Raw genomic sequence first — 16,153 nt, 5'->3', positions numbered from 1 at the left:
AGGGCAGAGGGAGAAGCAGACTCCCCACCAAACAGGGAGCCAGACCTGGGACTCCATCCCAGGACCCTGGGATCATGACCTGAGCTGAAGGCAGATGCCCAACTGACTGAGCCACCCAGGTGCCCCCTCAAATAACTTTTAAAACTATTTATAAAGCTATATTTTACTGAAGGATACTATGTCATTTATAAATATGGAAAGAATTCCTAAAACTATTTGAGACTATGTTGGAAGAGCTGGGATAGTTTTTACTTATTTGTATTTTTATTTGTGTGTGTATACATGTGTTTGTATGTAAAGATAGTGAAAGATACTGATTTTGGGGGTTTCCTGGTTTAATACAAATGCTTGCTTGATAGGTAGTTAGACTCCTTTGTGCATTGTGTTTAGGTTTTACTGTAGGCTCATTGTATCAGAATTTCCATATATTTTATTGATACACATAAATATATACATACACACATCTGAAATATATATTTTAATTAAAAAATATTTAAATAAAGCACTATAGAAGAAGATTCACTGATTGAGTTTAAGCTTCTTTTTTATATATAAGAAGTGTGTCATGACGAATTAGGTTATAGAACCTAGATCCTCAGATTCTTGACTGGTGTTCTTATAGCTATTCCAGAATCTTCAGATTGTGTGACCCATGATATTAGTCCACACAGTTTGTAAAGTAGTTTTATGAAACTTATTTAACCCCACTCTCAATCCCAGAATTATATGGTGCTTTTTCTTGGGAGACTTGGAATATGGAGACATCCCTTCAGATATTGAAACCACTGGGAAGTCACATAATCTTCTTCCCAGTTTCTTTACTCAATGTAGTTATAGCAAACAGTCATGCGATTATGTCTACGCAAAACAAATATGCTCTTGACAAATTTCCTTCTTAGAAGAAAAGGCAGTAGAATTGTGACCAGATGTGTTGCTTGGACTTCTGCATCTCAGGCACTCAGAAATTGTTAATAATTACAAATAAAGGCACAGAGAGATGTTACACAGAAATGTGCTTATGCAACAAGTTTAAAAAAGAAACTTTATTACAACTTTATATAGTAATTGGTGAGCCAAGGTGGTTGGATAGAGGATGAATTTTCTTTATTCTGGCATTAGTTTTTCAAAATATTGTACTGCTATTTGCACAATAAGCAATCCCAAATACACAGTTACCTAGGCAATTGGATTTAGCCCCCTCTTTTCTTCCTAACTAAGGATTGAAACCAGTTGTGGAGGCCTTCTTCATCATGATGTTTACCCTTATGATGGTGGCTTATTCAGCTAGTTCTATGGCGCTGGCCATAGCAGCAGGCCAGAGTGTGGTATCCATAGCAACTCTCCTCATGACCATCACCTTTGTGTTTATGATGGTAAGTAGAAACTGTGCTTTTATAAGAAGCATAGTTATTCCTTCCCACAAATTTACCTGTTACCTAAAACCTGCTTTGACAATTCTGTAAATGGGATTCTCTGCTTTAAGGAGGTCATGTATTGAAGTATTGCTTATATTAGAGAATGTATCGATTTTTCTGGACATTATCCAGCCTTTTTGACCACTGTTCTAATATAACTTTAGTTGACATTTTGTTACAAACGGTTTTTTAAAAGATGCTTCTTGGTGACACATAGTGAAACCTTGATAAACTAGAACTTCAAAAACTAAACTAGACTTTAAACCAAAGATTGCAACAAGAGATGAAGGGCACTATATCATAATAAAGGGGACAGTCTAACAAGAAGATCTAACAATTGCAAATATTTATGCCCCCAATATGGGAGCATCCAAATTAATAAAAAACATATAGGAGCTCATTGATAATAATGCAATAATAGTAGGGGACTTTAACATCCTGCTTATAGCAGTAGACAGATCCATCTAAGCAGAATATCAACAAATGATGGCTTTGAATGACAAACAACCAGATGGACTTAACAGATATATTTAGAACATTTCATCCTAAAGCAACAGAATACACATTCTTTTCAGGTACACATGGGACATTCTTCAGAACAGATCACATACTGGGTCACAAATCAGGTCTCAACCAGTACCAAAAGACTGGGATCATTCCCTGCATATTTTTAGACCACAGTGCCTTTTTTTTTTTTTTTTAAGATTTATTTATTTATTCATGAGAGACATGGACTGAGAGAAAGAGAGGCAGAGACGTAGGCAGAAGGAGAAGCAGGCTCATCTCAAGGAGCCTGATGCGGGACTCGATCCCAGATCCTGATATCACAACGTGAGCCGAAGGCAGGCACCCAACTGCTGAGCCACCCAGGCATCCCAGACCACAGTGCTTTGAAACTGGAATTCAATCACAAGAGGAAATTTGGAGAGACTAAAAATACATGGAAACTAAAGAACATCCAACTAAAGAATGAATGGATCAACCAGAAAATTAAAAAGAAAAAAATACATGGAAACAAATGAAAATGAAAATATGACAGTCCAAAACCTTCGGGATGCAGCAAAAGTGGTCATAAGAGGGAAGTACATAGCAATGCAGGCCTACCTCAAGAAGCAAGAAAAATCTAAAACAACCCAACCTTATACCTAAAGGAGCTAGAACAACAAATGAAGCCTAAAGCCTGCATAAAGAAGGAAATATTGAAGATGAGAGCAGAAATAAACAATATAGAAATTAAAAAAACCCCAGTAGAACAGATCAATGAAACCAGGAGCTGGTTCTTTGGAAAAAATAACAAAATTCATAAACCCGTAACCAGACTTATCAATAACAAAAGAGAGAGGATCCAAATAAATCACAAATGAGAAGTAACAACCAACACCACAGAAATGCAAATGATTATAAGAGAATATTATGCAAAATTTTATGTCAACAAATTGGACAACCTAGAAGAAATGGACAAATTCCTAGAAACATATAAACTACCAAAACTGAAACAGGAAGAAATAGAAGACTTGGAACAGACCTATAACTGGCAAAGAAATTGAATAAGTAATTAAAAATCTTGAAATGAACGAAAGTCCAGGGCCAGATGACTTCACAGGAGAATTCTATCAAACATTTAAAGAAGAGTTAATCCTTATTCTTCTCAAACTATTCCAAAAGTAGAAATGGAAGGAAAACTTCCAGACTCTTTCTATGAGGCCAGTATTGCCCTGATTCCAAAACCAGACAAAGACTAAAAAAGAGAACTATAGGCCAGTATCACTGATGAACATGGGTGCAGAAATTCTCAATATGATACTAGTAAACAGAATCCAGCAGTACGTTAAAAGAATCATTTACCACGATCACATGGGATTTATTCCTGGGCTGCAGGGGTAGTTCAATATTTGTAAATAAGTCAGCATGATTCACCACATTAATAAAAGCAAGGATAAAAACTATATGATCCTCTCAATTGATGCAGAAAAAGCATTTGACAAATAAAAGCATCCCTTCTTGATAAAAACCCCAACAAAGGAGGGATAGAGGGAACAGACCTCAACATCATAAAAGCCATATACAACAAATCTTCAGCCAGAATCATCCTCAATGGGGAAAAACAGCATTTTCTCTATGGTCAGGAATGAGACAGGGATGTCCAGACTCACCACTGTTACTTAGCACAGCACTGGGAGTCCTAACCTCAGCAATTAGACAACAGAAAGAAATAAAAGGCATCCAGATCAGCAAGGAAGAAGTCAACCTTTCACATTCACAGACAACATACTCTGTGGAATATCCAAGACTCCACCAAAAAATTGCTAGAACTGGTACCTGAATTCAGTAAAGTCTCAGGATTCAAAATCAATGTACAGAAATCTGTTGCATTTTTTTTTTAAAGATTTTATTTATTTATTCATGAGAGACGCAGAGAGAGAGGGAGAAGCAGGCTTCCTGCAAGGAGCCTGATGCAGGATTTGATCCCTGGGCCCTAGGATCATGCCTTGAGCCAGAGGTGGGTGCTCAGCCACTGAGCCACTCAGGCATCCCAAAATCTGTTGCATTTCTATACACCAATAATGAAGCAGCAGAAAGAGAAATGAAGGAATGGATCACATTTACAATTGCACCCAAAACCATAAGATACCTAGGAATAAACCTAACTAAAGAGGTAAAAGGTCTGTACTCTGAAAACTATAGAACACTGATAAAAGAAATTGAGGATGACACAAAGAAATGGAAATACATTTCATGCTCATGGGTTGGAAGAACAAATATTGTAAAAATGTCTATATTACCCAAAGAACTCTACACATTTAGTGCAATCCCCATCAAAATACCAATAGCATTTTTCACAGAGCTAGAAGAAACAATCCTAAAATGTATATGGAACCATAAAAGGCCCTGAATACCCCAAGCAACCTTGAAAAGCAAAGCTGGTGGTATCACGATTTCAGATTTCAAGTTATATTACAAAGCTGTAGTGATGCAGACAGCATGGTACTGACACAAAAATAGACACATAGATCAATAGAACAGAATAGAAAACCCAGAAATGAATCCACAACTATATGGTCCACTAATCTTTGACAAAGCAGGAAAGAATATCCAACGGCAAAGACAGTCTTCAACTAATAGTCCTGGGAAAACTGGACAGCTACACGCAAAAGAATGAAACTGGACCACTTTCTTATACTATACACAAAAATAAATTCAAAATGGATGAAAGACCTAAATGTGAGACAGGAAATCATTAAAATCCTAGAGAAGAACACAGGCAGTAACCTCTTTGACATCAGCTGCAGCGCTTCTTACTAGATCCATCTCCTGAGGCAAGGGAAACACAAGCAAAATAAACTATTGGGACTACATCAAAGTAAAAAGCTTCTGCACAGTGAAGGAAACAAAACTAAAAGGCAACTGAAGGAAGATATTTGCAATTGACATCTGATAAAGGGTTAGTATCTAAAATACAGAAGAAACTTATAAAACCTTAATACCCAGAAACCAAATAATCCAGGCTAAAAATGGGCAAAAGACATGAATAGACGTTTTTCCAAAGAAGACATACAGATGGCCAACAGACACATGAAAAGATGCTCAGCATGATGAATCATCAGGAAAATACAAATTAAAACCACAATGAGATTTCACTTCACACCTGTCAGAAGCTAAAATTCATAACACCGGAAATGACAAGTGTTGGTGAGGATGTGGAGAAAGGGGAACCCTCTTACACTGTTGGTGGGAATGCAAGCTGGTGCTGCCACTCTGGAAAACACTATGGAGGTTCCTCAAAAAGTTAAAAATAGAACTACCCTATGATCCAGTAATCGCAGTACTAGGCATTTACCCAGAGGAAAAAAAATTACTGATTCAAAGGGATACCTGCACCCCTATGTTTATAGCAGTACTATCAACAAAATTAGGGATGACTGGATGGCTCAGCGGTTGAGCCTTTGGCTCAGGTCATGATCCTGAGATCCAGGATCGAGTCCTGCATCAGGCTCCTTGTGGGGAGCCTGCTTCTCCTTCTGCCTATGTCTCTGCCCCTCTCTCTGTGTCTCTCATGAATAAATAAAATCTTAAAAAAAAATTATTTCCAAATTATGGGAAGAGCTCAAATGTCAATTGACCGAGGAATGGATAAAAAGGATGTGGTGTATATACAGAATGGAATATTTCTTAGCCATATAAAAGAATGAAATCTTGCTATTTGTAATGATGTGGTTGGAGCTACAGAGTTTATGCTAAGTGAAATAAGTCCGAGAAAGACAAATACCATATGATTTCACTTATGTGGGGAATTTAAGAAACAAAATAAACAATCATGGAGAAAAGAGAGGCAAACCAAGAAACAGATTGTTAACTACAGAGAACAATTGATAATTGCTAGAGGAGAGGTGGTTAGGGGGTTGGGTCAAACAGGTGATGAGTATGAAGGGCATGCACTGGTTGATGATAAGCACCAGGTGTTGTATGGAAATGCTGAGTCACTAAATTGTACACCTGAAACTAATGTTATGGTGTATGTTAACTAACTGGAATTTAAATAAAAACTCCTAAAAAAACCACAAAACCCAGAAAAATTTTGATTATAAGATTCCCTCATAAAAATGGCAGGTTAATGGTTAATTACCCAACTTCTGGGCTAGTGTTAGAGAACTATTGACTCATTTAAGCATAACTTAGTGGTTTGGTTGGATCTACTCCTCTCTAAGGGTATAGCTAAGCTCTATGAGAAAAAGAACAGTTTGCAGTGTGGGTAGTCTAGGTTGGGTTCCTCCTATATTTTGAAAAGAGATGTTTTAAAAATACTGAAAAGTTCCAAAGACCATACAACACTGTGTCTCCTCTCCTTTTTTTTTTTTTTTTAAATCTTTATTTTTTTTTTTACTTTTTATTTATTCATGATAGTCACAGAGAGAGAGGCGCAGAGACACAGGCAGAGGGAGAAGCAGGCTCCATGCACCGGGAGCCCAATGTGGGATTCGATCCCGGGTCTCCAGGATCATGCCCTGGGCCAAAGGCAGGCACCAAACCGCTGCGCCACCCAGGGATCCCACTGTGTCTCCTCTTCTCTGGGTTCCTGATAATCTCCTATACCAATATATTTCTGCTTACCCTTTTTTTTTTTTTTTAATGGTTACTGAAGCCTAATCTTACATGTCCTTTAATTTTACATGTACATAGATGAATCAGTAGGTGAATCAACTAGTTAGTACCTTGCCCCCTATGACATCGAGTGAACAAGAATACTTCGCCTATTTAGTTAATACATGTGTTCTTTCTGCTAAAGTAGGAATAGATGTCTTTAAAAGGAACATAATCAGCACAGTTTTTTGCCAAAGTTTAAGTCTTCCATTTCTGAGTCTGAAATCTTCCAATTTAAACATTATTGAGAGAGTCATAAACCTAGCATATATTTTCTATAATATTATCCAATAAATAGTAAGATGTCACCAATACGTAAGTTTTGTGTGATATATTTTAGATGCTTTACCTTATTATTATTTAAAAGTTTATATATAGAACTTTTCAAACCAGTCCTAAAACCATATTTTCCTCAGAGATGCTGTGTGTCCTATATTAGCAACTGGTTTAAGAACTTTAAGTTCAAAATATGTAGTCATGTCATTGTTATGTCTATCCCAGCATACCTACTGCCAGTTAGAAGTTTTACGGGAACTTCTTTTCCTGTAGTCATCTGTTGCTGGAGTAGTCTGCCCTGGGATCTTCATTGTAATACTGCTTTTTGGTAGCTTTAAATCAAAGTATTCGCTGTATTTTATGCTATACTTCACCACATTATTCTATGTACCAGTTCCAGGTTCTGGGTTATTTTAAGCACTCATCCTGAACCTCAGATTATTTCTGTGGTCATGCAGAGAGAGCATGCAAACCCTTTTAAAAAATCTTACTGTGTTATGGAAATAGAGAGGGGCATGAGACGTTCAGGGTATGTTCTGGTATATTTATTGGTGTGAACATATAGTGGTTGCATCATTAGAACAGTCAGTACTCATTGACCTTTCATTATGTGCAGTTACTGAAAGTAAAAGCCTTGACAATAAAACGTCTGTGAAATAAAATAATGAATTTATTAAATGAAATAATATTGTCATTCCTTTAGAACCTTAAACAGTCTCAAGTATAGAGAGGCATATGCATGCAAAGTGGTAAATCTTAGAAGAAATGGTTGTAAAGATTGTAGGGGACTCAAAAATTATTCTCTATAATTCTTCATGAAATCTCTTCACCAGGTCTGATTCTTGGTATTTGCTTTTTGTAGATATTTTCAGGGCTGTTGGTAAATCTCAGAACTGTTGGGCCTTGGCTCTCATGGCTTCAGTACTTAAGCATTCCTCGATATGGTTATGCGGTAAGTTTTTCTCATCTGTCATTGTGACTGGTTCATTGTTCCCAAGCTAAGGAACAACCAGAATAAAGCCTAACATCCTCATGTTCCCAGCCATGATCTGTCAGAGTCTCCCAGGGGTTTCATTTTAAGTGTAACGAAGAAGAATTTCACCTTGATAATCACCTGAGGTTTCCCCAGTCACCTTGCTGTCTGAGGGAGGGAAAGGTGGAAAGAGAACTCCTCGTGAAGGAGAAAGATCGACTAATTGATATAAAGAGATATAGTTGCATTTCAGTTCTATACAAAAATGGAGGATGGGAGCCTAGAATACATATTTTACATTGAAATTAGATGAAAAAGAGCATATAATATAGCTACTGTGTTGGCTTTAGAAAGTTAATCAACTCCAAAGAAAAGTGTGCCCTAGTATAGTATAATTGGGTTTCTAACTCCCCAAAATTAGCACTGGTTTTGATGAAAATAAACAAGATTCCTACCACAAATTAACAACAGTCATTGAATACTGCTGTGATTTTAATTACACTGCTTTGGGATTATAAAATTGGGGAAGAAGGAAGGAGCTATGGGTAGTATAGCCAGGGGTCTCCCCTCTTTGCCAAATACTATACTTCCTTGTTTTTAGAAGGCAAAATCCCAACCCTCGCCCACTCATTGCCAGGGAAAAGAATTTTCGTTGCTCTGGTGTGATGGAGACTGTGAATGTGAAGCTTTGTTAGTTTTTAGGAATAGCAGTGAAAATTAAACTAGGAGGACATGACAATTCTTTGGAAACTTTTCGAAACTTAAAACTATTTACCTTGCCCCATCCCCCCTTGTGTTATAGGCTTTGCAGTATAATGAATTTTTGGGACAAAACTTCTGCCCAGGAGTCAATGTAACAACGAATAATACCTGTAGCTATGCAATGTAAGTTTGTACTCAGTGTCAGAATGGATTTGCTTACTCTTGTGGGGTCATGTAGAAAGGTCTTTGGGCCGCTTGGCTGGTGTGGGTCCTTTCACTGACCCCTCTTAAGTTGTTGTACACCAGTGCACATCTCTTTGACATTCTACTATGGTCAAAATTATATTAAGTTGGAGAAATGTTTCTGATATGTTGTTCATTTAGGGCCTTTTAAAAGATTCTTAGTGGCTTTGATGGTGGGTTTTAGTTTTTATTTTCAGAACATCTGAGTTTCAAATGAGCTGCTTTGATATTTTAGCGACGTCTTGGAATATTGGAGTTGTATGGATTATGTGAAATGTACGGATCCATGAACCCCTGGCTTCCTGTAAGCCAGACCCATGGCCAGGAACAAGAGCTAAAAAGGCAGCAAGAGCAGAAGGGAGTGAACATTTTCCTGGCACACTCTCAGCACTTGTCTCTTTCTCCTGCATTTAAATATGAGACATTGTGAAATCGAAGTCTACGCAGCTATTTTTTTTTTCTTTTAGACTGACTTGGAATATCCTTATTAAAGGATATATCCTCTAAAGAAAGAAACACAGGCTGGAAACCAGCATTCTCTTTTCTTTCATTAGTTAATGTATCAAAATCAAACCATTAACAATAATCATCGACAAGGAGAGTGTTACTCAATTTTTAAAACAACATCCTCTGATTTTATTAAAATCTGCATTTCTGTTTTATTGACAATATACAATAAATGGGACTTCTTTCTCAGCTGAACGAAATGTGTTTCTTTCTTTAGAGGATATATCCTTTAATAAGGATATTCCAAAACAGTCTAAAAGAAAAAAAATAGCTGTGTAGACTTCAAGTTCACAATGTCTTGTATTTAAATGCAGGAGACAGGCTGTGCCAGGTGTTTTTAGTACAGGTGCTTTTCTAAACTGCAGCAGGGCTACTCCACCCTGCTCTACTTCAGCTACCACTGAGGCTTACACCTGATTAAGCGGGCTTGCTGGTGGTGTCTTGCAGCTTAGTATCTGCAGTGCTCAGCCCAGTCTTGGTGCAAGAGCTGATGGGACGCAACGGTGGCAGCAAGCCCTTGCTCACCTCTTTTCCCAGTTTCAAAATTCTTAGCCCATTTTCGTTTGTATGGCTGCTTTGTGGGTGATAAATTCTAAAGAGAGCTTTGATCGTCTTGGTAAGGGCCTTCGATGTCATCTGTGAAGATGGAGATTTTCCCCATCTGGAGTGAGTGCAAAATTACTCAATGAATGTTTCTCCCTTTTAAAGACAGCGGCATATAGATCTGGAAACAAATCAATGTGCAGAAGACTAGCATCTTGGTTCAAAGTATGAGTCTGTGGACTTGGTCAAGTTCCTTAAACCTTAGTCTCTTCATCTTTTAAATGTGTGTAATATTTATCCCATTCAATTGTTTTAGGGATTAACTAAACTGTTATATTCAGATTGTTTAGGATAGTACCTAGTGGATTTATAAGCACTCATCTCCTGTTACCTATTAAAAATGAAGACATAGTTATTTAAGTCTTGGTAACCTATAGATATGGTGTGAATTGATGGAGTAAATTTTACAGATGCTAAGAATGAAGTCATATTCTTTTCCTGTTGAATTTCAGATGTACTGGCGAAGAGTTTTTGCTAAACCAGGGCATCGAGCTCTCCCCTTGGGGCCTGTGGAAGAATCACGTAGCCTTGGGATGCATGATTGTTATCTTCCTTACGATTGCCTACCTAAAATTGTTATTTCTTAAAAAATATTCTTAAATTCCTCTTTAATTTACATAATTGATTCACACATTAAAAAGGGAGCATCTTGATTTAAGTATTCAATGAAGTGTTTTTGTTGTCTTTTCATTTGGCATCATACTGTTGAGTAAGAATTATTTTCAGCAGAAACATGCACAGGAACTGCGATGAACTGAATTACACATGAAAGAACCCAAGTCATAAATTAATGATATTATGAACTGCATATTAGTTCATCTAGTCATACAGTAACCACGGGGAGGCATTTGTTTAATTTATTGACCTAAAAGAGAATTGAATTCTAGGAACTTATGACAAGTTATGAACATCTCTGGAATCAGTTTCCTCATCTTTAAATTGAGTAGAGGGTTCATTGCCCTCTAGCTCCAGTATTATATGAATCTATGATCTGCCACTATTTAATAAATAATAATAACAAATAGATGCATTGGTGGAAGTACGAAACATAAACTGTGTTGGAAAAACCCAGTATTATTTACAAGATCAAAAAAGCCATTATGAGAGAAAAGGCTTTGATGGGCCTTTTAAGGTTATTAGAACTTACTGAGATTTCTGTTATAGAATCAGGACACCTCAGGGGGCTCTGTTGGCCTCTGGACTAGGTGTGGAGGGCCTGGAGTTCTTAGCCCTCCTGAGGTGGTTCGGTGGTCTGTGATCTGGGTGTGCATCAGAACCACCTGGGGCACTTGGCTCAAATGCAGATGGCCCGGCCCCATGCGCCCTGCTGCATCAGCGGCTCCAGGGCTGCTCCAGAGAGAACTGTGCATGCCAGGACCTGGTAACTACCAGGATTCTTCCCGGCTCTGAAAACTTAGATTTATGATACTGTAACTCACATAACTGTTCCCAAACAGACTTTGTTCATTCCTATATATACATCTCTTATTCACAGATTTTCTCTTTGTTCTAACTTTTATCAGTACTAGGTATTAACTTCTTTTTATTGAAGGGTAAGGCAGGGAAAAGTCTAGTTCAGGGAATTATCATAAAAGGAACACCCCAGTGCAACTACCAACCTCGGTGAAGAAACAGGACATGACCAATACATGGAAGCCCCCTCGTGTTCCCTGCCCTATCACTACCTCCTTTCCGGGTTATTTCTGAAATGACTCTCATATACGCCTCTCTGTTGCCATTACCGCACATTGCTACAGCTGGGTTTTGTGTTCCTGTGTGCATAGATACATCCTTATTTAAGTCCCTTCTGCCCACTTTCAATGGAGTAATAATTTTGAATAGTTTTAGATTTATAGAAAAGTTACAAAGATAGTATGGAAAAGTTCCCATATACCCTCTTCCCAACTTTCCTTAATGTTAACATTTATATACCACGGTACATGTCAGAAGAAGAAATTAACCTCGGTACATTATCATTTAACTCTGTACTTTATTCAGATTTCACCACTTTTACATTAATATGCTTTGTTCCAGGATCCATTTCAGGAGAACACATTGCAACTAATTCCCCTTTTTATAAAAGTAAACACTTTTCAGTATTATACAAATTAAGTGAGCCTGAGGATCACCAGTGTAGACTTGCAACTGCTTAAGAGTATCATTTAGTGTCAGTGGGTGCCCTGCCATAGTGTTGCAACATCAGTCCAGGGACACAGCATTATATTTTTAAGAAACTTTTTAAATGACATTTGATTAATGCATCATCTTGTAACATGTTATCACATGCTCTTTTTACCTGATTATTATGTGACCAGCAGGGTTAACAGTTTTTCCTGTTCTTGGTATATAACCCTGGCTTCCGTAGAGTTCCCTGTATATACACTTCTCTCATTATACAGAGAATTATATATATCTATATTTTACATACAAAATACACTTAAAGAAGAAACAAAACAGTCAAATAAACATATTAACACCTACTTTTAAAATGAAAAAATTTAAATGCATCTTGCTATACTTATCCTTTTGTATTACAATATCCCTTTTTATATAATTGTTTTTATTATGGTAAGAAATACATAACAAAATTTGCCATCTTCACCATTTTTAAGGATCATTTTTAAAAGAATAGTAAATGTAAGTCCTATAAAGTAGAATATATTAATTATAGAAACTTACTTTGGATAATGCCTATATTCTTTTGAAGTTTGTTTTTATTTTCTTGGATGTCAGAAGAACTACTCTATAATGGAGAGGATAACTTAATTTGGTTTAAAATAAGAGACACCTGAGGAATAAATGAAAAGTGTTAGCTGCTACTTATATTCTTACCATTGCTCTCCTGGGGCTTTTACAGAAGAGTGCGGGAAGAGTTGCTGTGGAAGGCTCCTTGGCATGTTGGGTGAGACAGCAAGAAAGGGAAGTGGGTGGCTTGAAGTGAACTGTTGAAGAGGCGGTGTATGTACTCATTTTTTTTCCATCTTAGAAGCCATTCTCATGGTCCTAGATATGGAACTGTATTAACCTCAAATACCTCAATATCTACATATATTTGAAAAGTAGCATTACTCATATTTATATGACATATTTAGGCCACCTCAGTACTTGCCCAATGGGCCTCAGATCAGACTAGGTGAGGTAACTGGGACAGATACCATGCATGGGTCCAAGAGCTTGGGTTCTCACCAATGGTGATGTACTGGTGACTACTACGGATGCCTGAGCTGTTCACAGCAGGGCTGATGCTGAGTCGATAGGGATATGGTTCTGTCCTTTGAGGAGAGCAGCAGGCCACTTGGTGACAAGTTGATAATATGCAATAACTTTATGATTGTCCCAGAAATCTGTGAAGATCAGCGTCTTGGAGCACGCATCCTTCTGGCCTTCTGGAGGCGTTAGCTTTGTAGAAATTCTGTACCTTGTGTTTTATTTTGCATTCCCTTGTGGAAGAACTGTACCGTGTTTTATGATACCTCTTGCTCTATTATGTCTAAAGAATTTTGGCTGTAGCAGTAGAATTATTAGAAAGTCAATGGCTTGAGAGTACTTCCAAGTCATTGCAGTATTAAAACTTGTCTAGCATCCACAGTAAAGAGTAGATTTCATATTACAACCATTGCTTGTGTGCGCAGAAATAATCCAAAAAAGTTTCATGTGGTGCATTTTGAAAGCTATTTTTGTAAATAGAGTTTGAGAAACTTTTGTAGGTCCACCAGTCTAATAAAGTGAATATGTAATCAATAAATATTTTCAACATTATATAATTTTACATGCCCTCTATTTTTAGTATCCTAGTTTGATAAATTACATGGTATAAATTATATGGTGGGGAGGGATCCCTGGGTGGCTCAACGGTTTAGCGCCTGCCTTCGGCCCACGGCGTGATCCCGGAGTCCCGGGATCGAGTCCCACATCGGGCTCCCTGCATGGAGCCTGCTTCTCCCTCTGCCTGGGTCTCTGCCTCTCTCTCTGTGTGTCTCTTGTGAATAAATAAATACAATCTTTAAAAAAAAATTATATGGTGGTAATATTGCTTTCCATACCTCAGAAACCATAAAGTTTAGGTAATTCTTGATACTTTTCATTTTATGTTTTTGGTTTTCATACATCCTTACATTCTCCGAATTCCTTCTTGCATCACCAAAATGAGAATTTCTTTTAACTTAAACATTTTAAGTTACATGGTTGTTTATATTGAATTGTCCATTTTTCAACTAGCTTCAAGAAGAGCAGCCACCCCAACTTGACTTTTTCAACTTCAGCTATGTGCTTTGGTATAATCTTGTAATTTCTTTCATTTGAATTGTTACCAAAATAGTTTGAATCTTAGGTATGCAGATTTAGATTCAAAATTGCTAAAATCAAGGAGGGCCACCTTCTTTCTGTGTGAAAGGTCAGCCTTTGACTTCTTCATCTGGTCAGTTTTAAGTATTTTCTTCTTACGTTTCGTTTTGGTTGGTAGAGGTAGGACCGAGCAGAGTTCTTTATTCCCTATAGGCCAGGGACTGACAGATTTTATCTGTGAAGGGATCCAATAAATATTTCATAGTTTTTGCTTTGCTTTTTTTTTTTAAACAACCTCTTAAAAATGTAAAAATCATTCTTGAAAAATGTAAAAACTATCCTTAGCTTGAGGCTAGACAACACAGGCTGCGTGAGCCAGATTTGGCCTGCAGGCCATAGACTGCAGAGACCCTTGCTTTAGACAGTTGTTGCTCCTGCTTCATGTGAAACCATACTTGAAATGTTGATGAACCAGATTTCTAAGAAATTTGCTGGTAATTTTACTAAGGTATTTTTTCGAGATATTCTATTGAAGCCTTGTTTCTGCATAATAGAAACAAACACATTGCTTCCTAATACTTGACTCTCCCTTAAGAGATCTGGCTACCAGTTGAGATCAGGCCTCACTGGGTGTGTGGAAGAGCATGTTTTGCATGTTTAGGAATTGGACTTTTTTTTTTCCAGTACATGGAAAAGGGGTGTTGTTATACTCTGAAGAATTAATCCACACCAGCCATCCTCAGAAGGGGATTGGTAAGCCAGAGCACTGATTCATTAATTTATTATCATTATTATTATTATTATTTTAGATTTTTATTTGACAGAGACAGAGCGAGAACCAGAGAGCATGAGCAAGGGAGAATGGCAGAGGGAGGAGAAGCAGGCTCCCCACTGAGCAGGGAGCCCCAAGATGCAGATGGGATCATGACCTGAGCTGAAGGCAGATGCTTAACCAATTGAGCCACTAATTCACTAATTCTGAATAAAGGAAGAATTATTTCTGATAGTGTTAAGATGTCCGCTCCCCTAAACTAATCAGTAAATTCAAAGCAATTCCAATTAAATTCCAGTGAGACCTCTTCCTCTCTGTCCACCCCTGCTCCCATAAGAACCCACCAAACTTGTTTGGACACTTGTATGGAAAAATAAGGTTTTGTGAAATATAGCACAATTAAAAAAAAAAAAAAAAAGAAAAAGGATCTTACCACATTTGAACACATACTATAAAGTCATAATAATAAAAATTGTGCAAGAACATTCATAGATCAGTTTGCAAAAGGCTAAAGAGTTTAAAAACAGACATTTGTACATGAAACTGCAATGACATTATGAACTGATAAGGTAAAGTAACTTCTTTAGTAGAGAATATTGACAAAACTGGAGAAAATACCTGTGTGCCTTACCCAGCGTTACTCTTACACAAAGTATTGAATGTGAAACGTAAAACTAAGTTTAATAGATCAAAATTTCTGACCTTTCAAAGGTCTCAAAATCCCCAACACAATAAAGCAAAATCAACTGATGTATTTATTATGTAAAAACTCAGGAAATATTGACATCAAGTTATCAGTTGATGATAGATAATAACAAAAGTCCAAAACTGATAAGGTATTAATACTTAAACCATACAAGGAACTTGATTTATTGGTTTGCCAATAGAAAAAAAAGGCCATGACCCAGCAGAAAAATAAGCAATGAACAAAAACGTGCTTGTTTCCCATCAGATCAAAGTGCAATTTTAAAGGTTTGATTGGCAACTTACCAAAAGGGAAACCCAAATGTTGAACAATTATATGAGGGGATGTCCAGCTTAGGAATAAGGAATTCAAGAAATGCAAAATAAAACCTTACTTTTAGGACTATGCCATTAACAAAAAAGTAGGAAGTTGGATGGTACTGATGTTGGTGAGGGTATGCATGAAACTGGTAATCTCATGCATGTAATGGAACTGTAGACTGGTGCAGTCATTCCGGAGGGCAATCTGATAGTTCTGAATAAAATTAAATATTT

At 37.2% G+C, this 16,153-nt stretch overlaps 1 protein-coding gene across 7 annotated transcripts in view; it reads left to right on the top strand.

The window, feature by feature from the left end:
• Positions 1 to 10,524, top strand: part of ABCG2 (ATP binding cassette subfamily G member 2 (JR blood group)) — a 138,641-nt gene extending 128,117 nt beyond the window's left edge. For all 7 annotated transcript variants that reach the window (XM_077882832.1, XM_077882835.1, XM_077882834.1 and 4 more), the window contains 4 exons: positions 1,219 to 1,373; positions 7,693 to 7,782; positions 8,606 to 8,688; positions 10,311 to 10,524. In XM_077882832.1, coding sequence (XP_077738958.1) covers positions 1,219 to 1,373; positions 7,693 to 7,782; positions 8,606 to 8,688; positions 10,311 to 10,458 — 476 coding nt within the window. In that variant the 3' untranslated portion in view covers positions 10,459 to 10,524. The remainder of the gene's footprint in view (positions 1 to 1,218; positions 1,374 to 7,692; positions 7,783 to 8,605; positions 8,689 to 10,310) is intronic.
• Positions 10,525 to 16,153: the final 5,629 nt, after the last annotated feature.

Source organism: Canis aureus, chromosome 33 (genome assembly GCF_053574225.1).
Source record: "Canis aureus isolate CA01 chromosome 33, VMU_Caureus_v.1.0, whole genome shotgun sequence".
NCBI lineage: Eukaryota > Metazoa > Chordata > Mammalia > Carnivora > Canidae > Canis > Canis aureus.
The sequence above is the reverse complement of the archived record's forward strand: the minus strand, read 5'-3'. Positions and strand labels throughout refer to the sequence as shown.